The sequence below is a fragment of the Gossypium hirsutum genome, chromosome A08, assembly GCF_007990345.1.
Source record: "Gossypium hirsutum isolate 1008001.06 chromosome A08, Gossypium_hirsutum_v2.1, whole genome shotgun sequence".
NCBI lineage: Eukaryota > Viridiplantae > Streptophyta > Magnoliopsida > Malvales > Malvaceae > Gossypium > Gossypium hirsutum.
The window spans coordinates 117,460,558-117,487,150 of NC_053431.1; the positions used below are offsets into that span (position 1 = coordinate 117,460,558).

The 26,593-nt window shown below is 35.8% G+C and overlaps 1 protein-coding gene, 1 long non-coding RNA gene and 1 pseudogene across 2 annotated transcripts; 1 reads left to right on the forward strand and 2 right to left on the reverse strand.

Moving 5' to 3' along the window:
* Nucleotides 1-1,476: 1,476 nt before the first annotated feature.
* LOC107926955 (pathogenesis-related protein 1B-like) lies at nucleotides 1,477-2,393 on the reverse strand (annotated as a pseudogene).
* LOC121205082 (uncharacterized) lies at nucleotides 2,322-9,480 on the forward strand. The gene is made up of 2 exons (XM_041076009.1): nucleotides 2,322-2,376; nucleotides 8,330-9,480. Exons 1-2 carry the CDS (start codon nucleotides 2,322-2,324, stop codon nucleotides 9,478-9,480), a joined length of 1,206 nt encoding a protein of 401 aa, XP_040931943.1.
* Nucleotides 9,481-24,741: 15,261 nt separating this feature from the next.
* Nucleotides 24,742-26,263, reverse strand: LOC107926950 (uncharacterized). The gene is made up of 2 exons (XR_001692347.2): nucleotides 25,475-26,263; nucleotides 24,742-25,193 (listed from the first exon to the last, which is right to left on the reverse strand). It is a non-coding gene; the product is annotated as an uncharacterized lncRNA (long non-coding RNA).
* Nucleotides 26,264-26,593: the final 330 nt, after the last annotated feature.

A 26,593-nucleotide genomic window follows, 5' to 3' on the forward strand; every position in this document is an offset into this window, starting at 1 on the left:
AGAAAAGCCGTGGGTCTTGATTTTAGAAATAATAAATGCCATCTGGTCCTGTACCAAATCTCCATTGGTTTCCGTAGTAACAAGTAAACCATATGTAATGCTTATATTAGAGTCAAATTGAAGCTTCCTTTCATCAATTAAAAAAATCGTCTTCTGATAAATCATATGATTAAAAGCCTCTGAATCTAATCAGCTGCAGAAAAGTAACGACCTCACTATCAAAATCGGCCATTGAATCTACACCCTTGGAAGAGATATAAGCTAGCCATACTGATCTGTTGTTAGACCACCTATTGGGGAGGAAGCCATGCATTCAACATTTGAAATTGGCTAGAATTAGAAGTTGCATTATGGTATGGAGAATTGGGTGCTGCATTGTTCTCGACCATTCTTATGTCTGTTTTAGGATTCTTGTTAGGATACCACGTCAACCAAGGTAAAAGAAAGATTGCTTGATGATTGGTGCCATGGAGATTTGGGACCATAGCCGGGAACTGCCCAACTGTGTACGACCCAACGTTTTGAAATTCCACGAGCTTGCACTTGCTCATTTTCATATTTTCCGTAAATAATCTTGTATGATAATTTGTTTGTGCTCATTAACTTCATTTATTTCGTTGGGAGACTATGATTGTATCCTTAACAATCTAAAAGCCCAGATCTTGAAATTCTAAAAAATTGGTTTACAAGATTTGCAACCTGAATAATTCTTGACAATGGGGAAGTGACTATTTTTGTCAACCAATCAAATTACTGCCCTAGGATCATACACATATCCCTCGCACGGCCTAAAAGGATGGATCAAAGCAGCACATGTGAGGCTCTGCTGCAGACTTAATTTCCCCCCTCTTTTGATCTTTTCGGATTGATGTCCCTGCCACACCTGTGCTGCAGAAAATGAGCAGAGTCCCCATAGTACAATTCTTAATGATGCTCTAATTTTTATTGCAGAGCAGCAGAAAACAATACAACCTTTTTTTAATTCAAGGGACTACCTTCAAAGTAATGGGTACACTGCTCTTGACGGTGGGTCATCGCGGTAACTGACCATTAATTTCTCACTTTCAACCCCACATAATCTGACACATTACCGTCTTTCAAGTCCAAAAGCGTCACCAATTTTGAAGCCTGAAGGTTTAAATATTGTGAAATACCAATAAGGACTAATTGTATAAAAAGCCTTTGGAGAATTTAAAATAAAATTATTTTAAATTATTTTCAAAAAAGTAAATCATTTTCTATAAATTATTTCTAGAAAAATAAATTATTTATAGAAAAGTAAATCATTTTTCAGAAATTATTTTTCGGAAAATATTTTACTGGCAAACAAACGAAACCTTAAATTTAAATCCTATCAATAATCGAATATTTTTTAATTTTCAATATTATTGTGCAATGTACTAATTCGATATAGTTATATAAAAATCCGTAAATATAGTGAAATGCTTATAATATATTTCTTCTGAACGAGCGAAATTCATGGAGAAGTTTCAAAGATCAATTTTATAAAATAAACTTTGCACCACAACCTTTTATTCTTGATGCATACAATATATATATGGAGGCAAATAAGTCATGGATACTATTTAGGTAATCTTCCATCTAGTACATCTCCATAGACATGTCAAGAGCAAATCTTCCTTGCTAAATTGCATGCTTCCAACCTCAAATGCTCAACTAAAGCATTAAGCCAAGTTTAAATGGCTTGTATACATGTTACATCATTAGCAAATCTTTTGCTCCGAAGCATACGAAAATAGTACATCCTTCAATGATATATATATAGATGGTAATTTGATTATAAATATCAAGTCTCAAAAAGGTGACTGTCCAACCACGTTACCAAAAGGGTCATAGTTGCAAGTAATGAAGGTTCCTCCATTGTCACACCTAACCTTTGCGCACCCTACATGGACTGAGTCGCGCCAAACCACTTGAGTATAATAGCCACAAACCTCACCTAAATCGCACGAATTAGAGTGGAGATCGTAATAGGCTTTCTCATCAATCCACATTTTCAATGCATCTGCGACAGACATGTCATCGCTTCCCATTGCAATGTTCTCTCCGTATGGACCCTCGGAGTGAACAAGATTACAGTCCCCAATTCTTTGTTTTGCATATTCTAGTGCATATGCAGCCACTTGGTCATCCCAAGCCAATGGCCCAACATTCACCGCCGCACGAGCATTGTTTTGAGCATTTAAGAACTCTTTTTTTCAAATTTTGAGCGAAAGAAGGCAAAGTAAAATGTAAGACGACCGAAATCACCGCCAATAGAATTTTGCACCACGCCATTTTGGTTTCTAGTGCTATTGGCGATGCCAAAGGTACGCGGAATAAGTCACTTGATGAGAAATGAGAAATTTGTGGAAGGTATGAGAAATGAGAAATGGGAAATTTGTGGGAGGTATTTATAAGAAGTTAAAAAAGAGATTATTTTAGCAAAATTCTAATATAAGAATTCATGATGGTGTAAAAAAACAAAATGTAGTTATACATCCCAACAGTAAAAACTAAAATTTTCTATTAAAATCTAGCCTAAATTCAGAAAATGTTTGCGCCTTTCCTAAAATTTTATTCTATATATATATAATCAATCATTAGTAACTATGTTCAAAGGAATTTTATTTCTAAATTTCTTTTTGATTGAAAGCAATGTAGTAAAACATCAAATTAAGTTTAAAGATTTTGATTCCAAATTTATAGTTAATTGACAGCTACGTAACTGAGGTAGTGAGAAAATTTTGGGGTGAAACATCTTTTTTATTAGAAAGAACATTGACTTTTGCACACTGATATATTATTGGTAAGTTGGAACTAGACCAAGTAAAAAGTGTAGGGAAAAACAGAGGTGAAGACACGAACTTGTTTACATGGAGTGCTAAATTACTATAACTCAACAAGTTTTAGCCATGACTTAAGTTCTACACTGTAACAATTCGATTTTCTGTGGTATTGAAAAATGAGATTTTAAAATCTCATTTCTGTGAACTGAGTCCATAAATATTGAATATGAATATTTACAGAGTTGTTATAAAAGAATGTTAATGTTTGGTCCATTAATTTTGTCAATTAAATAGTTAATTTAGGTATAGAGACTAAATTGTAAAAGTTCGATCACTAAAGGTTTTTAATTGGCCAAAGACTTAGAGACTTAAATTGCAATTAGCCAAAGGTTCAAAATAGTAAATAAACCCTTTTGTTGCATCAAATATTGGATGATGATGTTCACTTTCACTATTTTTATTTATAGTGATTGAGGTTTAATTAAGTTTGATTAATTTCAATTAATTAAAGAATAATCTAAGTATATAAGACAAATATTAGTGGAACATTTTATGTTCTTCATTTTCTGCTAGCCAGCCAAGGTAAGCAGTTTCGAGCCATTTATTGTAATTTTTATGGTTTTAAGATCATAGGAGCTTGATTGAGCTACCCATGTACCAATTTGTAAAATTATTAAAATTATTAAAATTTTTTAAGTTGTCATTGTTGATTTCTTGTAAAATTTGGGTGTGAAATTGATAGATTTAAGTTTAGATTATGAAAAGGACTAGATTATAACATTTAATTATTAGTTATGTACATAGGGACTAAAGTGAATAAAATTTGAATTTGTTGGGAGATTTTGGTATAAATAGAAAATAAAAAGTCCCTAATGAATGTAATTGAAGTCGGATTTTAAGTCGAGGCTAAAAATTGAAAGTTATGACCATCTCCAATTTAGTGGCTAAATTGAATAAAATATAAAACTTTAGGCGTATCAAAAAATGAGATTCCATAGGTTCATTCATGGCATGACATATTATGAAAATGTTTGGTATTAATGGATTGTATAAAATAATTGTTTAGATCAAGAATCGGATCAAAACAAAGTTAATTAAGAAAAAACTAAAATTGTTGATTAGTCCCTGAATAATAAACTTTTTTTGTGTTTTGATCAGGTAAGTTTTGAAAAAAATTTGATTTGAAAATAGTTTTCTTACACAAAGAAAAATAAAAATTATGAAAATTTATAACATCTCAAATTTAGCCTAGACGTTAGGACCGAAACTTAAAGGTACCAATTTGTTTGTTTTATCACTGCTTATCAATTATTTTGCGGAAACTTTTTACTATTTATTTATTAGAAAACCAGCTATAGGCTAACGATATTTGTTTTTAAAATATTCCTCTTTATCTTTCAAAACAGAAGAGTCAATCATTAAATTGGTTATGTTTCTGAAAACTTAATTTGTAGTTTGATTTGTTAAAAAAAAATCAAAACTTAATTAGTTTTGAAAATCAAACATCTTTTAAATATGCAGAAATAAGATAGACTTTCAAAAACCATTTAACTAAAAATCCGACAGAAAACCAAACCAAAAATAAAATCTAAAATTTAATTCGAAATTCCAATAATCTAGAAAGTTAATTTAATAATCAATGTAAGGCCCAAATTTTGCCCGAGGCCCAATAAACCAAATAAATAAATACAATACCCAATTACAGCCCAAATATTAAAACCCTAAAAGCCCAATTAGCCCACAACCTTAACTAATTTTCAATAAAAAAAAAGAAAAAAAATCTAGTCACCTCCACTTACTCCACTTACACTTGCAAAAGTCAAAAGAAGAAAAAAACAAAAAAAGGGGCAGAAAAGAAGCAAGAAAACAAGGAAATAGGTAGCAAATTCATGGTATTTCGGCTACAAAGCCTGAAATCCCAGATTTTTTGGGGTACAAAAACAAGAATATTGTAAAAAGGAAGGGGTTTTTTTTATAAAAAAAAAAAGAGATTGAAAAAAAAAGTGTAATCTCTCTGAAGATTTTTCTTAAAAAAAAAACAGCAAGCAATACAAAAAAAAAGATAATAACAAAGCCATCAAAAAAAAAAAGAAGTGCAAACGGGCTTAAGGTTTTTTTCTTTTCTTTTTTATTTTATTATTCGAATCCATCTCTTCTCATTCATGTATTAAAATATATCAAGGTATATATATAAAAAATATAAGAAAAAAAACCTTTTTGAAATTTCCGGCCACCGTGCGCGGTGGCCGGCGACGGTGGCCGCTGGCGGCGGATGTCGGCAGACGGAGCCGGAGTTTGGTCGGAGGGAGAAGGCCTTGAGAGAGTTTGAGAGAAAGGGGTTAGTTTTTTTTTTGAAATGGGAAAAATGAGTTTTTTTTAGGAATTTTGACTTATATAGCCCCATCAAAACGACGTCGTTTTGGGTTTAAGCCACTAATGCCAAAACGACATCGTTTTGGCTCTTAACCCATGGCCGACCCGCAACCCGACCCACTCCAACTTCAGGATCCGCGTGTTTTCATTGGAGGGGCTATTTGCTCATTTAGCCCCTCTCCTTTTTATTACTTTGCAATTAAATTATTTTTTATTTTTAATTTGGCACCAAAATTTGTCGCAATTTTCAATTTAATCCTAGCTGATGCTGTGCATTTTATAAAAGGGGTTATTGCACTTTAAGCCCTCTGTTGTTTCACGTGCATTTAAATAGGCCCTTTTCTTATTTTTATTTTTATTTTTAAATTTGCCCCAAAACTTCGTTTTTAATTCGAATTTAGTCTCTTTTTTAATTTAAGTTGATTTTTATATTATCTTTGCTACTTTAATTTTTAATATTAGTTCAAATAATATTATATATATGCTTTTAAATACACTCTTTTATTTTCTTTTATTATAAATATTATTATTTTATTTTCTTTACATTATTATTATATTGTATCGTTTTTTTATCATATCATTATTATTTTTCATGTACACATTATTTTCATGATTATTAATGTGTTTATTTTTACTACTATTATTGTATTTATTATTAGTATTAGTATTAGTATTATAATTACTGTTATCGTACTTATATGTGTATATATTTATATGTAAAGTTATCAATGGTTATTTTAATATTATCATCATCTTAATATTAATATGTACTTATTTTTAACATATATATATGTATATATTTATGAAGTATTATTAATAATTGTTTTGTAACATAATTATTATTATTTCTAATGCGTATGTATTATATATATTTTAATACTATATTATGTATATTATATATATTATATTTTTATGTATATATTTTTAATATCACATTATTCATATGTTTTTTTATACATTATCCCATGTAAATACTTTCAATACTACATTATGCATATAGTTTTCTCTCTATTATATATATACTTTTAATATTCAATACTATTATTATGAATATGTCTTTGGTATATGTATGTGTATATATATATATTTTTTAAATTCATATATTATTATCATTATTTTCTACGTTATATTATTATTATTATTATCATTGTCATTGCCATTTTTGTTGTTCCATGTTTTAATCATTTTTATTTATTCGTTAATTTGTTTATGTCTTCGATCATTTCATTTTCCTCATGCATTTGTTTATATTTACATATTACTAGTCTTGCTATTACTTCATCCTTTATAATTACTCATATTATCATTTTTGACACTGTCGCACCTGTTATGTTATTATTCACATTAATATTATAATTTGCTTTTATGCTTTACTATAAATCACGTTATTTTTCTTACTCAATATATTAAAACAATTCTTTCATAAAAGTAATATTCCGTATAAGGTAATTCGAGATAATCGTACCCTAACTTACTGGATTTCGATTCTTTTTATTTAACCTAAATAATGGAATATTCCTTTTAATCACAATGTGAGTTTAAAAAAATGTTTATTTTTGGAGATACGAGGTGTGGTGCCCTAACTTACCGGGTATGACATGTTGTTACCTCGAAATAAGATTTTTCGCAAATAAAGGCAATACTCGGTGTTTGATGATTCGAGAATCATACATTATCGTGCTGGGTTGTGATTTCTCGTTTGCTCAAAAACAATCGAATATTCCTTTAGGTTTTCACCCATGCTTATTAAAAACCTTTCAAAACAAAGGATGTTCGATGATTGGACATTTGAGAATCGTGCCCTATCGTGTTGGGTTGCGCTTTTTCATTTATTCTAAGCAATCGAAGATCCCTTTGAAGTTTCATCCACGTTTTCTAAAAACCCTTTAAAACGAAAGAAGTGTTTGATGTTTGGGCAGTTCGGGGAATAGTGCCCTATCGTGCTGGGTTGCAATCTCCCGTCTGACCGAAATAATCAAATATCTCTCCGAGATTTCACTCGTATTTTCCAAAGTGAGGCAATGATCAATGTTTGGGAATTCAAAGAATCGTGCCCTACTGTGCTGGGTTTCGATTTTTCGTTGGACTAAATAGTTGAGCACCCTTTCGTGATTTTCGAATTATAAATTTTCGGACATCGAAACAAGAAAATTTTTGACGATTAACTCGGGTTATTCAACTTTTATTAAAAAAAACCACATTTCAAAAACATTTTTAATTTTAGACATAAGGACAATATTTAATTGATTTGGTACCAATTTTGGGCGTAGTGAGGGTGCTAATCCTTCCTCATGTGTAATCGACTCCCGAGCCCGTTTTCTAAAATTTTTGTAGACCAAAATTGTTGTTTTAGTAAATCATAAATGTTTTATTAAAATAACCAAATTTTTAGGTGATTCAATCACACCAAAACAAAAGATCGGCGGCGACTCCATGTATTTGTTTTTCAAAAGTCGATTACCCATTTTTTAAAATTTTAAAATTTTTAAATCAAGGAATGGTTTCGACAGCTTGGCGACTCCACTGGGGACTTTGAGAGTCGAGCCATAAAAATCAATTATTTACTGTCTTTTTGTCGAAAATCGAAAATTCATTTTAAAAAAAAACATGTATCTTTCGATTGCATTTGATTGTGTGATTGTTTTAGTCTGGGTCTTGTAAAAAAGCACTGCATTTCATTGCATGACCACCGTGGTCACACTTTCTAAGTGGGAGTAAGAAACTACGCTTTCGTGAGGTTTTCACCTCCGCATGAGATAGTGGATTGCTTCCGGGGTACATCCGTACCTATGGTTCCGTGAGATTTTCATCTCCGCATGGTCATAGGGAAATGTATCCCCCCGAACCGAACTCGATCTATATGAGCCTATAATGGGTGATGATTGAGGAATCTGTTGGTTCGGGTACCTTATCTCTAGAACTAAACCACATATAGTAAACCTTAGGAACCATCCTTGGATGAAGCTGCGTCTAGCCTTAGTACTTACCCCTATATGCGTCATAATTATCGTTTATGTGCTTGCATTCTATCGCTATTATTTGACACTAACCGGTGTTTTGTTTGGTTTTGTCTTCTTTGCATAACATTGCATACTAAAGGAGGCGTTAATCCGTATTCAATTACTAAGTTAGAAAATTTGACATGGAGAATGAATTTTTTAGTAAAGTCGAGGATAATGCGGCTGTTCGTGCATGGTCGGAGAGGCTGCAATCGGAGAGAGGGGATAGCTTGGCAGAAGGGTATGCATCAGAGTTACAAGATTTCACTCGCGTCAATGTAGTACAGAACGAGCTGCAAGAGTTGAGAAACATTTGGGCTAGTTGGAATGAAGGAATCAAGCAATTGTTTTACCAAAATTATGGTGACGTATCCTACCTGCTAGACATTAGAGTGGATAAGAATTTGTTTCGAGCCTTGGTGCAGTTTTGGAATTCTGCGTACAAGTGTTTCACTTTTGGAGAAATGGATTTGGTACCTACCATGGAGGAATACACTACTTTGCTCAAGTGTCCCAAAATTCAGGTCCGGAAGACTTATGCTCGGGTTTTTAGTAGTCAGACTTTCGTGAAGAAACTGATGAGCATTTTTGGGATGAGCGAGCCTTGGGTCATTACTCGGATTCAGCAAAAAGGAGATAGCAAATGTATCCCTTGGGAGAATTTGCGAGATTTGATCTTGACACATCCAGATGAAAGAAAGAGGGTTGATATATTTGCCTTAAGCATCTACGGATTAGTGATCTTTCCTAAGGCTTTGAGGCACGTGGACGAGGCGGTCATTGACTTGTTTGATCGCCTTGAAAAGGGAATCACACCGGTACCGATAATATTGGCAGAAACGTTCAGATCTTTGAGCTCATGTAGGAAGACAGGCAAGGGGCGACTCATTGGATGTGCACAATTATTGATGGCATGGTTCCACGGGCACTTTTGGAAGGTAGACAAAGTTTCCTATCGAGTCTTCTCCGAGGGTTATTTCCCATTGAAAGAAGAAGTAGCTATACAGAGGAGAGAGGATATCTCAGAGGAGAAGTGGATGGACATTCTTCAGAACCTCAAGGAGGGGGATATCGAGTGGAGAACTTATTGGATGGTTTCTGACGAGATCATGTACCGATGTGGTAACTTCGATTGGGTGCCATTGTTAGGAATTTGGGGAGCTACCGGGTATACTCCACTGTTAGCCTTGAGGCAATATAAGTCGAGGCAATTTGTACCCACGACCTATGGGCTTGCTCAGAGTGAATTCTCATTTAAAGGTGCTCATTATAAGAAGAGAGTTCGGGAGTTATCCGATGCTTGGAAGCAAACTTGTTAGATGAAGAGGTTAGTCGTCGGTTCCATAGTAACGCCCGAGTATAGCGAGTGGTTTAGGAAGAGGATTAATGATAATATTCCTAGGCCAAGCTTGGAGAATGCTCAACCTATCGGGGAACAATTACAAATCGCCCCATCAGAATTGGAAATTATAAGGCAAGATTTCGAGAAGAAGAGTTCGAAGCTCAGGAAAAAGATCGAACAGTTAGAAAAAGAGAAGATGCATCTAAGGTTAGACGCTGATGTTCAGAGGTCAGAGGCTGAGAAATGGAGAAAAGGAAAAACTAAGGCCGAAGAAGACCTAAACAGCTTGAAGACAGACTACAAGAAGCTGCGCCTATTTATGAGGACTGCGGGTTTAGGTAAGACTTCCGAACAATGGTGTCACGAAATTCGAGAAGAAAAAGCCAATACCGATCTGTGGGAAAGTAAATTTCGAGAAGCTCAGGCAGGAAACGAAGATTTGGAGAAGAGTCTATCGAAAAGCAGAAACGAGCGAGGTGAACTAAGGGCTAGAGTGGCAGAACTCGAGAAGTCTCTGCATCAGTACCGAAATCGCAACACCGCAATAGAGCTGAGGGCAAGCTTGAGCCAGATAGAAGAGATGAAAGGAAGAATAGGAGAGTTAGAGGCATCACTACAGAACTGTGAGATGCGGATCCAGTTTTTCGAGGCAAACGAGGATCGTTGGAAAGAGCAGCTTTACTATGCGCAAGACCAAGTCAGAAACAGAGATTACCTTATGGGGGAAGCCATAACCCAAATTTGGGAGGTAGCAAACTACTTACAAACTTTAGCGGTTCAAGCAGACATACTAAGCGTGAAGTATGAGTTGGAGTCGGATCGCGGACAAGAGCTGGCCTCGTTGCTTAGAAAAATTAGGACTTTAAGTGTTAGAGCGAAATTTTATTTGTAATTCGACTTTATGTAAAAGATTTTATTTTCGAGTGAAATTTTCTAAGGGCAATTGAATCAAAATTGATGCCTCCTTTACATTCATGCATTTGCATTACATCATATCATTATGCATTAAAGGCCATAAGAGTTTTCTAATTAATTAATTAAAAATTATTTCAGTAACCTGGAAACTAACGAAAACCAACCAACTACGCACTCCTACGGTACTAGAAAAAAATCACTGGATAAGAGACTCGAGAAATTGGAGCAAATGCAAAAGGACATGCAAGAACAAATGCAGTCATAGATGGAAGAGCAGCTAGCTAAGATTCAACGAGAGATGAAGGAGCAAATGATGGAGTCCCAGAGAGAAATGATGTCCTAGTTATCCAAATTGCTGTTGGGAGGAATAGATAAGGGAAAGGACCCCATGGACCAAGTTGAGGAAACGAATGAAGATCTCCAATACCCCCCTGGCTTTACTCCGACGCATGTATCGATGAAGCCCAAGATTAACCTACAAAAACCATCAGTCACAATCATACCCCAGCAAGTTCAAGCTGGAGCTTCAATTCCGATGAACTTTCAAGCCGGCTCAGGCTCTAACTTTGTCAACAACCCGAACTATCCGCCCGTTCCCGACTTGGATGAAACTGTTGAAGAGGAAAAGGTGAGGATGGATTCGCAAAAACAATTGGAAGAACGTTGTAGATGGCTCGAGGAAAAATTCAAAGCCATGGAGAGTGCGGATCATCATCAAGGGATTGATGCCAAGGATTTGAGTCTGGTCCCAGATTTAGTCCTCCCCCCTAAATTCAAAATGCCTGAATTCGAGAAATACAATGGAACAAGTTGCCCTGAAGCCCACATCACCATGTTCTGCAGGCGAATGACGGGATATGTTAACAATGACTAGCTACTAATCCACTGCTTTCAAGATAGTCTGGTTGGAGCGGCGTCTAAGTGGTATAATTAACTGAGTCGAGCCAAGATTAACTCATGGAAGGACCTGGCTCAGGCCTTTATGAAGCAATACAATCATGTGACGGACATGACCCCTGACAGAATCACTCTCCAGAATATGGAAAAAAAGTCAAATGAAAGCTTCAGACAGTATGCACAAAGGTGGAGAGAGGTGGCCATACAAGTTCAGCCGCCACTTCTAGAAAAGGAGACGACAATGCTCTTTATCAACACCTTGAAAGCCCCTTTTATCACCCATATGCTAGGAAGCACCACAAAAAGCTTTTCCGACATAGTAATAACGGGGGAAATGATCGAGAATGCTGTAAGGAGCGACAAAATAGAATCGGGAGAGAGTGCCAGAAAGTCAGCCCCAAGGAAAAGTGACAATGAAGTGAACAACACGAGCACATTCAACAAGGGGCAGTCCAAGTCAATTACCGTGAATCAACCCAAAATGGTGACTACCAATTAACAAAGCTCTGTAAGACAAGAATCCAATTCGAGAAAGAACACAAAAAGGCCACAATTCACCCCTATACTCATGATATATAGGGAGTTGTACCAGAACCTGTTCAACGCTCATGTAGTATCCCCTTTTTACCTAGAGCCACTGCAGCCCCCGTATCCCAAATGGTATGACACAAACGCCCAATGTGAATACCACGCGAGAATTACTGGGCACTCAATCGAGAATTGCACTGCGTTCAAGAAAGTAGTTGAAAGACTCATTAAGGTGGGGATTGTGAGATTTGATGACCCAGCCACGCCCAATGTAGCAGGAAACCCACTCCCCAATCATACCGACCAAGGAGTGAATGGGATAAGTGAAGGCTTGAACAGGAAGACCAAATATGAGGTGGCAGAAGTCAGGACCCCGTTGAGGCGGGTATGGAAGGAGATGGCCAAGAGAGGATTGATTGTGTTGGACTCGATGGAAGAATCCAAAGAAGAGAGAAACTACTGTGAGTTTCATGACAAGGTGGGGCATGAAATCCAAGATTGCGTGGAGTTTAGAGCCCTAGTACAAAACATGATGAACAATAAAGAAATTGAATTCTATGAAGAGACTGAAAACCCCGTAGAGGGAGATATATGTGCATCGGAGGGAGAATCGACGGCACAAAATCGAATGCTTAACTATCCCGTGGTGATCATTTCGAGACCCAAAAATAATGAAGCCGGAGTACAAATGCCACCGAGGGTCATAATCCAAAGACCTGCAGTTTTCCCTTACAAAGACAGTAAAAAGGTCCCATGGAATTATGATTGCAGTGTGATGATGTCGGGAAAGGAGAGCCCGTTTGACACTTCAAGAGGGGACCAAGGCAAGGGTTTCTATACACGTAGTGGGAGGCGTTACGATACGGCGAATGAGGAGGTGCAGCCCACAAAAGGAAAAGCCCAGGTGGTTGAGGAAATAAAGGGAAAAGCAACCAAACCTATTAATAAGCCAGTTAACGAAGAGGAGGCCAAGGAGTTTTTAAAATTCCTAAAGCATAGCTAATACAGCATGGTGGAACAGCTACATAAACAACCAGCCCATATTTCAGTGTTGGCCTTACTTCTAATCTAGGAAGTTCATCGTAGCGTGCTAATGAGGGTTTTAAACGAGACATTCGTTGCCAATGACATCTCCGTTAACAAGCTGGACCGTTTGGTGAACAACATAAGTGCCGACAATTATATCTTCTTTAATGATGACGAGATACCACCCGGGGGCATGGGGTCGATTAAAGCTTTGCATATCACCACGCGCTATAAAGGGTACACACTGCCAGGCGTACTGATTGACAATGGGTCGGCTTTGAACGTCCTGCCTTTGACCACGCTGAATAGATTACCTATAGACAGCTCTCACATGAAGAAGTGCCAGAACATCGTAAAAGCATTTGATGGCACGGAGAGAAAGGTGATGGGCAGAATCGAGGTACCTCTTTAGATTGGGCCAAACACATATGAGGTGGATTTCCTCGTAATGGACATCAAGCCCTCATACAATTGCTTGTTGAGAAGGCCCTGGATACATTCGGCTGGGGCAGTGCCTTCCTCCTTGCATCAGAAATTGAAGCTAGTATCGGAAGGGAGATTGATAACGATTAAGGCTGAGGAGGATATTATTGCAACTGTGAACAATAATGCACCCTATTTGTAGACAGATGACGAAGCAATCGAATGCTCATTTCGATCTTTTGAATTTGTTAATGCGATGTTCATCGCCGAGGGAAGCAAAATTCTGGTGCCAAAATTGTCCAAAACCACGAGAATGAGCCTCCAGCTAATGATCGGAAGAGGGGCCCTACCCGGAAGGGGACTTGGGAAACATCTGTAAGGAAGGGTTAAAACGTTAATACCGAAAGACAAGGGAGACCACTTCGGTTTAGGATTTAAGCCGGATGTAAAATAAAAGAGAAGGGAGCTGGAAAAGAAGTAAGAAAGAAGAAGTGCTCGATTAACGGGGAAGAAAATCAAGTGGGAACCAATGACATTCCCCCATATATCGAAAACATTTGTGTCCGGGGGAATTATTCATCCCGAGAGAAATACACCAATGACGGGAGCTATAAAAGAAAGGCTGGAAAGCTTGGACATCAACGTCATATGCGAAGAGGAGACCGGAAGAGAGAATTTGTCGGGCATTTGCCTCTGCAAGTCTGGAAGTGTTCTGGACAACTGGACTGCGGAAGAGATTCCTGTAGCTTTTAGAACGGATTCAGAGTAATGTCCAAAACACACTTATTGCTCTAGGCCTAGGAGTAATAAGAATCTTTTATGAAATAGGCCGATGTTTAAAAACGACATTTCAATAAAATGCACGGTTATTATCATTTTTGAGCAAATGTTATCTCGTCCTTTCAATTCCATTCATAACTATACAAATGATTACTTTCGAATTCTTTTATTCTTGAAACATTCTTCTAAATATTCTTTCATTCGTCTTTCATAATCATATCACGTAAATAAATGTTTCGAATTCTTTTGATTCTTTGTATCTGCCTTCGTCCTCATAACAGGTCCCTAGATATTAATGATACGAGTGACACTGCTAGCGACTCAGAATTTCTTTTCGAGCAAGATGTGTGTATGGATGATTCTCAGGATTTTGAAGATGACCAAGGCTGTAACCTATCTCATGATTTGTTGAAGATGGTAGAACAAGACGAGAAACAAATCCTACCTCATAAAGAATCAGTCGAAATTGTGAGTTTAGGAGAAGGACAAGAGGTGAAGATCGGAACATGTATCACCGTGGAGATAAAGCGAGACCTCATTGAATTACTTCAATAATTCAAAGATGTCTTCGCATGGTCATACCAAGATATGCCCGGGTTAGACATTGACATCGTGGTGCACCGACTCCCCATAAAAGAAGAGTGTAAGCCTGTTCAGCAAAAACTCCGAAGAACGAGGCCAGACGTCTTGCTAAAAATAAAGGAAGAAGTTCAAAAGCAGTTTGATGCTGGATTCTTGAAGGTGGTAAAATACTCAGATTGGGTAGCCAACATCGTCCCTGTCCCTAAGAAAGATGGAAAAGTGCGAATGTGTATGGACTACAGAGATTTGAATAAAGCCAGCCCAAAAGACAATTTCCCACTACCTCATATCGACACCCTAGTGGACAACACGGCGGGACACTCACTGCTTTCATTCATGGACGGTTTTTCGGGATATAACCAGATTAAGATGCATCCTAAAGATATGGAGAAAACCATATTTGTAACTATGTGGGGCACGTTCTGCTACAAGGTGATGCCGTTTGGACTGAAGAATGCTGGGGCAACTTATCAAAGAGCCATGGTAACCCTTTTTCACGACATGATGCATAAAGAAATCGAGGTCTATGTTGATGACATGATAGCTAAGTCTCGAACAGAGAAGGAGCACATACAAGTCCTGGGGAAATTGTTCTTGAGGTTGAGGAAGTTTCAGCTAAAACTCAACCCCGCCAAATGTACTTTTGGAGCGAAGTCTGGAAAGTTGCTCGGATTCGTGGTTAGTGAGAAAGGGATCGAGATTGATCCAGACAAAGTTAAAGCCATACAAGAGCTATCCCCGCCATGCACTCAGAAAGAAGTTCAAGGCTTTCTAGGAAGATTAAATTACATTGCTCGGTTCATTTCACAACTGACCGAGAAATGTGACCCTGTCTTTCGCCTCCTCAAGAAACATAACCCAGGTGAATGGAATGAAGAATGCCAAAGGGCTTTCGATAAGGTCAAACAGCATTTATCCAATGCCCCGGTGCTGATGCCACCTAACCCCGATAAGCTGTTGATACTATATTTGGCAATATTCGAGAACTCTATGGGATGCGTATTGGGTCAGCATGACGAGTCGGGGAGGAAAGAAAAAGCTATTTACTATCTCAGTAAAAAGTTCACAGAATGTGATGTAAGGTACCCGCCGATAGAAAAGTTGTGTTGTGCCCTAATTTGGACAACCCGAAGACTGAGGCAGTATATGTTATATCACACCACTTGGCTTATCTCAAAATTGGACCCATTAAAGTACATGATGGAGTCAACAGCTTTGAATGGAAGGATGGCCCGATGGCAGATTCTACTTTCTGAATTCGACATAGTCTATGTAAACCAGAAAACAGTAAAAGAAAGTGCAATAGCAGATTTTCTGGCCAGTAGAGCCTTGGAAGACTACGAGCCTTTGAAATTTGACTATGAAGACCTAATGTGTGTTGCTACCATTGAAGAAGGTGCCCTGGAAGAACTTCCTTGGAAATTGAACTTCGATGGGGCGTCAAATACTGTGAGCAATGGAATCGGGGCCGTCTTGGTATCCCCAAATGGAGATCATTATCCATTCACTAGTAAATTGGATTTTGATTGTACGAATAACATGACGGAATACGAGGCGTGTATCATGGGAGTCCGTGTAGCTATAGAATGCAATATTAAAATGCTAGAGGTGTATGGAGATTCTGCGCTAGTGATTTATCAACTCAAGAGAGAATGAGAGACCAGAGACCCCAAGTTAATCGATTATCGGAAGCTGGTCTTGGAATTGGTTAAAGAGTTTGATGACATCACCTTCCACTACCTTCCACGAGATGAAAATTAGATGGCTGATGCTTTGGCTACCTTAGCCTCCATGATCAAGGTGAACAAACAAGAAGATGTCAACCCATCCGGATGAGCATTTATGAAACTCCGGCCCACTGTTATAATATTGAAGAAGATGAAGAGAGAGATGATTACCCTTGGTATCACGATATATTGCAATACATGAAGAATCGTGAATACCCGGACCAGAAAAGCGAGAATGACAAAAGAACACTAAGAAGATTGGCCATCGACTATGTCTTAGATGGAGATATCCTATACAAAAGAAGAAAAGATCAAGTGCTACTAAGATGTGTAGATGCTGTAGAGGCTAAGAAAATCTTAGAAGAAGTCCATGAAGGCGTCTGTGGGACACATGCTAATGGCTTTACAATGGCCAGGCAAATTATGAGATTCGGGTACTATTGGTCCACCATGGAAGGAGACTGTGTCAATTACGCTAAGAGATGTCATAAGTGTCAAATCTACGGAGTCAAAATTCATGTGCCTCCTTCACCGCTTCATGTCATGGTTTCTCCATGGCCATTCTCTATGTGGGGCATGGATGTGATTGGACCAATATCGTCGAAAGCTTCCAATGGGCATCGGTTCATCTTCGCGGTTATCGACTACTTCACCAAATGGGTAGAAGCCGCTTCGTATGCTAGTGTGACAAAGTCGGAAGTGAGCAAGTTTCTGAAAAAGGAGATTATATGTCGATATAGAATGCCAGAAAGGATTATATCTGACAATGCATTAAACTTGAACAATAGTACGATAGCGGAAGTCTGCAGTCAATTCAAGATCAGACATCACAACTCGTCACCATATCGCCCAAAGATGAATGGGGTAGTGGAAGCGGCCAATAAAAACATTAAGAAAATTATGGGGAAGATGACCGAAACCTACAGAGACTGGCATGAGAAGTTACCATTTGCCTTCTTTGCTTATCGAACGTTAGTCAGAACTTCAACTGGGGCAACCCCTTTCTCTTTGGTCTACGGAATGGAAGCGGTGTTGCCAATCGAAGTCGAGATCCCGTCTCTTCGAGTGTTGTCAGAGTTAAAGTTAGAAGAAGCTGAATGGATCCAGTCTCGATATGATTAATTGAACCTAATTGAGGAAAAGAGGTTAAGAGCTATCCGTCATGGTCAGATGTACCAAAAGCGAATGATGCGGGCTTATGACAAAAAGGTTCGCCCTAGAGAATTCCACGAGGGAGACTTGGTTTTGAAAAAGATCCTTCCCATACAGAAGGACTTTCGAGGGAAATGGATGCCTAATTGGGAAGGGCCTTACGTGGTGAAGAAAGCTTTCTCTGGAGGAGCATTGATTCTAGCCGAGATGGACGGTAGAAACTTGTCCAATCCTGTAAACTCGGATTTGGTCAAGAAGTATTTCATCTGAAGAAAGGGCGGCCAGAGTGAAAACCTGCAAAGGGCGCTCTGAAGTCGCAAAAAAAAAAAGGCAAAGGTGAAAACCCGCAAAGGGCACTTTGGAACCAAAAGGGCTTTTGAGTTGAAAACCCGAAAACAGACAGCTCAAATTTTGAATATGGGGCATATGACAGTCTTGTCCTCCCAAAATTAGCAAGACAGAAGAATGTTACACCTTGGAGAATCAACAAAAGACGCGGGGTCTCCTGAACACACATTTGGTTCGAATGAGCCTTTGAGAAACTAGAATAGTGAAGCTCGTGCTGCGATATTTGGGGCACCTTTTCCTCATTTTATTTTGAGCCTTACCAGATTTGTTGTCCTGTTTAATGTATTCACTTTAAGTTTTGCTCAATAAAATTCCATCTTGTCCATTATGATAATCTCTTTCGAGCATTTTTTTGTTGAAATCACGATTTTTGGACTTATAACATTCACATAAAAGAGGTTACGCATATTACTCTGGAAAGTTTCTAAACAGTACAAGGACCTGAAGCAGGGCCACTAGGCAGAATTAACCAGACTCAAAAGCGGGAAACATTGGAGAAAGAATAGTCCAAGTTGTGACTATTTCTTTGAATCTTCTATCAAAGATAACGACAAAGCAGGAAGACACGATAGTGCATCGATGATAGAACCCGGATGAACTATTAGCAACGATACCTTAAACATTTAAAAAGAAACCACTCTCATGATATTTATACATTCGTAATCATTCATTTAGTTAAGAGCATTTGGCTCATTCGAGTCATGGCATCCTAATCATTAGGCATGAACTCATATGCATTATACAGGTTAAGTCCTTTAAGGGAAAATGAAGATCAATGTGCCTTTATCCCCTAAATAGCAGGGTAACATGCTAAAGCATAGTAGATCTACCCTTCCTTGAAAAAGATAACAGATTTGGCATCTCTGTAGCGGCGGAGAGTAGATCGAAGATAACAGATTTGGCGTCTCTATAGCGGCGGAGAGCAGATCGAAGATAACAGATTTGGCGTCTCTGTAGCGGCGGAGAGCAGATCGAAGATAGCAGATTTGGCGTCTCTGTAGCGGCAGAGAGTAGATCGAAGATAACAGATTTGGCGTCTTTGTAGTGGCAGAGAGCAGATCGAAGATAACAGATTTGGCGTCTCTGTAGCGACGGAGAGCAGATCGAAGATAACAGATTTGGCGTCTCTGTAGCGGCGGAGAGCAGATCGAAGATGATTTGGCATATCTGTAGCGGCGGAGAACAGATCGGAGATAACAGATTTGGCGTCTCTGTAGCGGTGGAGAGCAGATCGAAGATAATTTAGCATCTCTGTAGCGGCAGAGAACAGATCGAAGATAACAGATTTGGCGTCTCTGTAGCGGCGGAGAGCAGATCGAAGATAACAAATTTGGCGTATCTGTAGCGGCAGAGAGCATATCGAAAATGACAGATCGGTGTTCCTGAGTTTTCAAGAAGTAAGTTGAAGATAGCAAATTTGACACTCCTGAAGACATCAGAATACCTTTAGGGAAGATGAGGAGCAAGATCCTGAGATTTAACCAGACCGGGCAAATTTGGTCCTTTTTATAGTCTTTGTTCCATTCTCGTTACACGACAATGGGCAAAGAGGGGCAGCTGTAAGGCCCAAAATTTGCCCGGGGCCCAATAAACCAAATAAATAAATACAATACCCAATTACAGCCCAAATATTAAAACCCTAAAAGCCCAATTAGCCCACAACCTTAACTAATTTTCAGTAAAAAAAAAGAAAAAAAACCTAGCCACCTCCACTTGCTACACTTACACCTGCAAAAGTCAAAAGAAGAAAAAAACAAAAAAAGGGGCAGAAAAGAAGCAAGAAAACAAGGAAATAGGTAGCAAATCCATGGTATTTCGGCTACAAAGCCTGAAATCCCGGATTTTTTTTGAGTACAAAAACAAGAATATTGTAAAAAGGAAGGGGGTTTTTTTTATAAAAAAAAAAGAGATTGAAAAAAAGTGTAATCTCTCTGAAGATTTTCTTAAAAAAAAACAGCAAGCAATACAAAAAAAAAGATAATAACAAAGCCATCAAAAAAAAAAGAAGTGCAAACGGGCTTAAGTTTTTTTCTTTTCTTTTTTATTTTTTTATTCGAATCCATTTCTTCTCATTCATGTATTAAAATATATCAAGGTATATATATAAGAAATATAAGAAAAAAAACCTTTTTGAAATTTCCGGCCACCGTGCGCGGTGGCCGGCGACGGTGGCCGGCAGCGGCGGATGGCGGCGAACAGAGTCGGAGTTTGGTCGGAGGGAGAAGGCCTTGAGAGAGTTTGAGAGAAAGGGGTTAGTTTTTTTTTTTGAAATGGGAAAAATGAGTTTTTTTTTAGGAATTTTGACTTATATAGCCCCATCAAAACGACGTCGTTTTGGGTTTAAGCCACTAATGCCAAAACGAAGTTGTTTTGGCTCTTAACCCATGGCCGACCCGCGACCCGACCCGCTCCCACTTCAGGATCTGCGTGTTTTCATTGGAGGGGCTATTTGCGCGTTTAGCCCCTCCGCTTTTTATTACTTTGCAATTAAATTATTTTTTATTTTTAATTTGGCACCAAAATTTGTCGCAATTTTCAATTTAATCCTAGCTGATGCTGTGCATTTTATAAAGGGGGTTATTGCACTTTAAGCCCTCTGTTGTTTCACGCGCATTTAAAAACTTCGTTTTTAATTCGAATTTAGTCTCTTTTTTAATTTAAGTTGATTTTTATATTATCTTTGCTACTTTAATTTTTAATATTAGTTCAAATAATATTATATATATGCTTTTAAATACATTCTTTTATTTTCTTTTATTATAAATATTATTATTTTATTTTCTTTACATTATTATTATATTGTATCGTTTTTTTTATCATATCATTATTATTTTTCATGTACACATTATTTTCATGATTATTAATGTGTTTATTTTTACTACTATTATTGTATTTATTATTAGTATTAGTATTATAATTACTGTTATCATACTTATATGTGTATATATTTATATGTAAAGTTATCAATGGTTATTTTAATATTATCATCATCTTAATATTAATATGTACTTATTTTTAACATATATATATATGTATATATTTATGAAGTATTATTAATAATTGTTTTGTAACATTATTATTATTATTTCTAATGTGTATGTATTATATATATTTTTAATACTATATTAAGTATATTATATATATATATTATATTTTTATGTATATTTTTTTAATATCACATTATTCATATGTTTTTTTATACATTATCCCATGTAAATACTTTCAATACTACATTATGCATATATTTTTCTCTCTATTATATATACTTTTAATATTCAATACTATTATTATGAATATGTCTTTGGTATATGTATGTGTATATATATATATATATTTAAATTCATATATTATTATCATTATTTTCTACGTTATATTATTATTATTATTATTATTATTATTATTATTATCATTGTCATTGCCATTTTTGTTGTTCCATGTTTTAATCATTTTTATTTATTCGTTAATTTGCTTATGTCTTCGATCATTTTATTTTCCTCATGCATTTGTTTATATTTACATATTACTAGTCTTGCTATTACTTCATCCTTTATAATTACTCATATTATCGTTTTTGACACTGTCGCACCTGTTATGTTATTATTCACATTAATATTATAATTTGCTTTTATGCTTTACTATAAATCACGTTATTTTTCTTACTCAATATATTAAAACAATTCTTTCATAAAAGTAATATTCCGTATTAGGTAATTCGAGATAATCGTACCCTAACTTACTGGATTTCGATTCTTTTTATTTAACCTAAATAATGGAATATTCCTTTTAATCACAATGTGAGTTTAAAAAAAATGTTTATTTTTGGAGATACGAGGTGTGGTGCCCTAACTTACCGGGTATGACATGTTGTTACCTCGAAATAAGATTTTTCGCAAATAAAGGCAATACTCGGTGTTTGATGATTCGAGAATCATACATTATCGTGCTGGGCTGTGATTTCTCGTTTGCTCAAAAACAATCGAATATTCCTTTAGGTTTTCACCCATGCTTATTAAAAACCTTTCAAAACAAAGGATGTTCGATGATTGGATATTTGAGAATCGTGCCCTATCGTGTTGGGTTGCGTTTTTTCATTTATTCTAAGCAATCGAAGATCCTTTTGAAGTTTCATCCACGTTTTCTAAAAAAACTTTAAAACGAAAGAAGTGTTTGATGTTTGGGCAGTTCGGGGAATAGTGCCCTATCGTGCTGGGTTGCAATCTCCCGTCTGACCGAAATAATCAAATATCTCTCCAGGATTTCACTCGTATTTTCCAAAGTGAGGCAATGATCAATGTTTGGGAATTCAAAGAATCGTGCCCTACTGTGCTGGGTTTCGATTTTTCATTGGACTAAATAGTTGAGCACCCTTTCGTGATTTTTGAATTATAAATTTCCGGACATCGAAACAAGAAAATTTTTGACGATTAACTCGGGTTATTCAACTTTTATTAAAAAAAGCCACATTTCAAAAACATTTTTAATTTTAGACATAAGGACAATATTTAATCGATTTGGTACCAATTTTGGGCGTAGTGAGGGTGCTAATCCTTCCTCATGCGTAACCGACTCCCGAGCCCGTTTTCTAAAATTTTTGTAGACCAAAATTGTTGTTTTAGTAAATCATAAATGTTTTATTAAAATAACCAAATTTTTAGGTGATCTGATCACACAAAAACAAAAGATCGGTGGTGACTCCATGTATTTATTTTTCAAAAGTCGATTACCCCTTTTGTAAAATTTTAAAAATTTTAAATTAAGGAATGGTTTCGACAATCAATTCATATAATCTTACGCAGATAAAACCAGTCCGAACTCCTGTGGTATCCCAAGGCAAATTGACGTCCCAAACAGAACCAACTAAACCCAAGGCAGAATGCAAGCACAAAGACTTTATACGAACCGGATCAGTTTTGGAACATGCTCTTTGAAAGAGTTGTGGACAAGACGCTGGGCAGGAAAAGTAGAAAGACGAACCAACAACCAAAATAGGATTTGGACTCTCAAAATCGATTGTTATACCATCTCCATCTCTTAAAGGGCTAGCTTGAAACGAGAAAGTGAGGAAGAAAATGAGAACCTTGAAACTGTTCACAAGGTAGAGTTAAAGATACAGTCACTATACGTCATTAAACAAGTACCTGGACACGTAGAGTTTTTGAAGGAATTGTGCACTATCCGAAGTCCGAACATGCTAGTTTTGACGTATTTATATACTTTATTTAGATAAACTTTTAGACACAATACCATTTATTTTGATTTTTATTATCTAATTTCTATACAAGTGCGGTGCAGTGAAAATAAGTTACATGGAAAATTTGAGTATGAGAGTAATTATTTGATTGTACAAAACTTTTTAGATTTTAGAATTATTTTATTTTAATATTTATTTTAATTATTTTATTTAAATATTATTTGTAAAACTATTTACTAGGAATTTAATTAAAATTAAAATTTATCACTTATATTTTATTTAGATAAATATTTAATTTTATCTTTAAGAAATTGCGTAGGAGTAGAATACTGGTATTAATTTTTAGCTTAAAAACCGAAAATTAGAAAAACATGGACGTCTCTTTTGCTGGGTAAATTACCAAAGTCTTTTTTTCCTTTCTTTTTCATTGGCCTTGCGCTTACATTCTGTTTCTTCTTCATTTTTTTTAGCTTTATTTATTATTAATTTATTTGTTTAATCAACCATTATAAGCAACTAAATTACATTCTAGTTAAAGGTGGATGAAATTTCTGTATTTGAGTTGTAAGATCCGAAATCGTATTTAACCTTTTTTTTATTTTAGTATTTGTATTTCTTTCGATTCAAGAGATAGATAAGATTGTCTCATGGTATTATTTTTAACGTCGTTCCAAGAAGGATCCCTTGTACGGTGTTAGGAACGATACTTAGTTGGTACAATTAATTTGGAGTCGAGTTATTTTACTGAAGAACAAGTTGGTGTGACTCGATTGGGAATGCAGCTGGGTGACGTCATTGGATTAAGTGATCTAATTTAAATGGTTCACACAGTTGATATCGTTAATTGGAATCAAGTTCTAGTTAGCAAAGCTACCAATGAATTAAATCGTGGAAGCATCTTTTGAATTTATTTGTTTAGTAAGGTTAATGTCAGGCAGTTCCCATAAATTTATGATTAAAGAAGAATTGATAGTTTATGCATTCTCGATCGCTATAACTGACTTACCAGTGAGTGAGAAGACTCCATAGCCCGTGAATAATTTTAAGACCGAGACTGATGTATCCAAAGGCTAGAACATTCATCAATTAGGTTTATTTGATTTAATTTTGAAACAAATTTTTATGTACTATTTCACAGTTCTTTTACTTTTATTTATGTAATTTTGTATTACTTTAATCTTCTTTATTGATTTGACATAGGAATGCAAGAGTTGTGGGTATAAAATCATCCATGAAGTATTCTGGTTGTGAGAAATTTAAATACTGTTAAATTAATTTTTGTGGGATCGACCTTACTCTATATATTATAAATTTTATATTTTAATTTTAGTTGTAAGATTTATTTTTGATGGATTTTACCTCATTTAATAAGAAATGAAAAATTTATGGAAAGTATTTATAAGAAATTAAGATTTTAGGAATTTTTTAAGATAAGAATTCCTGATGGTTTAATAAAAACAAATTTGAGTTATACATTAATTAATAAAACAAAATTTTCTATGAAAATTAGCTTAAATTTGGAAAATGTTTGCGTCTTTTTTAATATTTTATTTTATATAAAATCAATTAAGAGTAACTATCATCCCGATCCGAGATATAATAAACGTTACACATTGGTGAGATAAAATCTTACGAAAACATCAGGCTAACAATAAGTAATAGAAGTCGATTAAACCAAAACATTTGACATAAATTGCATTCATAATTTCATAACATTTAAATAAAATGCTTTCTAAATAATTTTCAAAATATTAAAAAAAAAATCTTAAAACTAAAAAGGGCTAATGGACTACAAGATTATTGGTCATTTAAAATAATATCTGTAAGGCCCAAATTTTGCCCGGGGCCCAATAAAACCAAACCTAATTTCAACCTTAGCCCGAGCCCAAATAAAAAAATCCAAAAAAATAATAATAAAACAGTCTAATTAATAATACATGGCCCAAATTAAAACCCCCATCAGCCCACAACCTAAACTAACCCTACCAGCCCACTATCTCAAAAATTTTCAGCAGACTACAAACTCAACCCCCACGTCAGCACTCTAGACAGGATCCCCGTATACCCCGCTCCTTGTTTTCGCCCATGTTTCACGCCCCTCGTTCTCCACAACTTCAACACCTGCAATTGGAGCAAAGAAATAGGTAGAAAATGTATGGTTTTTGGCTATAAAGCCTTCAATTTTTCATAGTAAAATGGGGGGATCTAAAAATTGTATCACTCGCGTATTTTTCAAGGAATCAAACAAAAAACACACAGAAGGTTGATCTCCGATTTTGTTCTCTTTATTTTCGTTTTTCGTTTTCTTGCTTATTTAATATTTCTTTTATTTTTTTATACAAATATATTAAACAAAGATACAAAAAAGAAAAAAAATAAAAGGAAAGAGGAAGGATTCTCACCAGATTCGGCCCCGTCGCCGCGTTATCGGAGCCTTCCCCTCCGTTCGGCGTGGTTGAGTCTAAAAAAGAAGGTTGAACCATTGTCTTTTCGTTTTTGGAACTAGCCTCCAACAAGTAAAAAAGAGGAGAGCTAAAGGAGCCCATTTTGGTGTATCGCCGGCCACCGAGTGTAGTGGTGGCGCGACGATTGAAGGGCGGCAATGATGGGTTTCTTTGAAACCCTAGCAGAAAATAAAAGAGAAGGGAAAGGGAGAGAGAGCAGAGAATCTCTTTGTTCTTTTTGTTTAAAGTTGGGGGAAGGCTGGTAATGGAATAATAAAATAAAAAATAAAAAAGGGGAAAGTTGGTAATGGAATAAAAAAAAGGAAAGTTTTTTTTTTGGTTTAAATGATGATGATGAAACGGCGTGTTTGGTGGAGTGGGGTGTGCATTATCTCTAAATGGGAGATTTGCTAGATTAGTCCTTCTCCTTTGCAACTCTATTCGACCAGGCCCCATTTTCTGTTTTCTTTTTTTTTAATTTAGCTCTTAGATTTCGTTAGGTTACATCTGGGTCCTTCGAAACACTGCGCATAAAAGGCTAGGAATATTTTCCAGCTAGTCCCTCGTTGTTTCAGCGTGATTCATTTCGATCCTTGATGGCCTTCTTTTCATCATTTACAATATGAGTCCCTCTTCCCTTACATGTATCTCATTTTAGCTCAAATTCTAACTTTTTAATTTATCCCTTAAAGTTCATTTCTTTTTTATTTTCGGTTCCTTGACCATTTAATCTTGTTTATTTTTCATTTTTTTATTATTTTCAATATTCTGGTTTTATTTTTATTTTCTTTAATATTTTATTTACTTGCTCTTTTTAAATTCAACCCCTTATATTTTATTTTATTTTTATATTTATTAATTTACCTATATTTTACGCCTTAGGCTTCATTTTTTTTATGTTAATTCAAATTCTTTTAGTTTCCATTTTTGTTTTTTTCTTTATTTTTATTTCACCATTGTTTTGTACTATTCTTTTGCCTTTATTTTTACATTCATGGCTTATTACAACTGCTCATTGTATTATTACTATTAATATCCTTATCACGTTGTCCTTCTTACACTATCAATATTATTTGT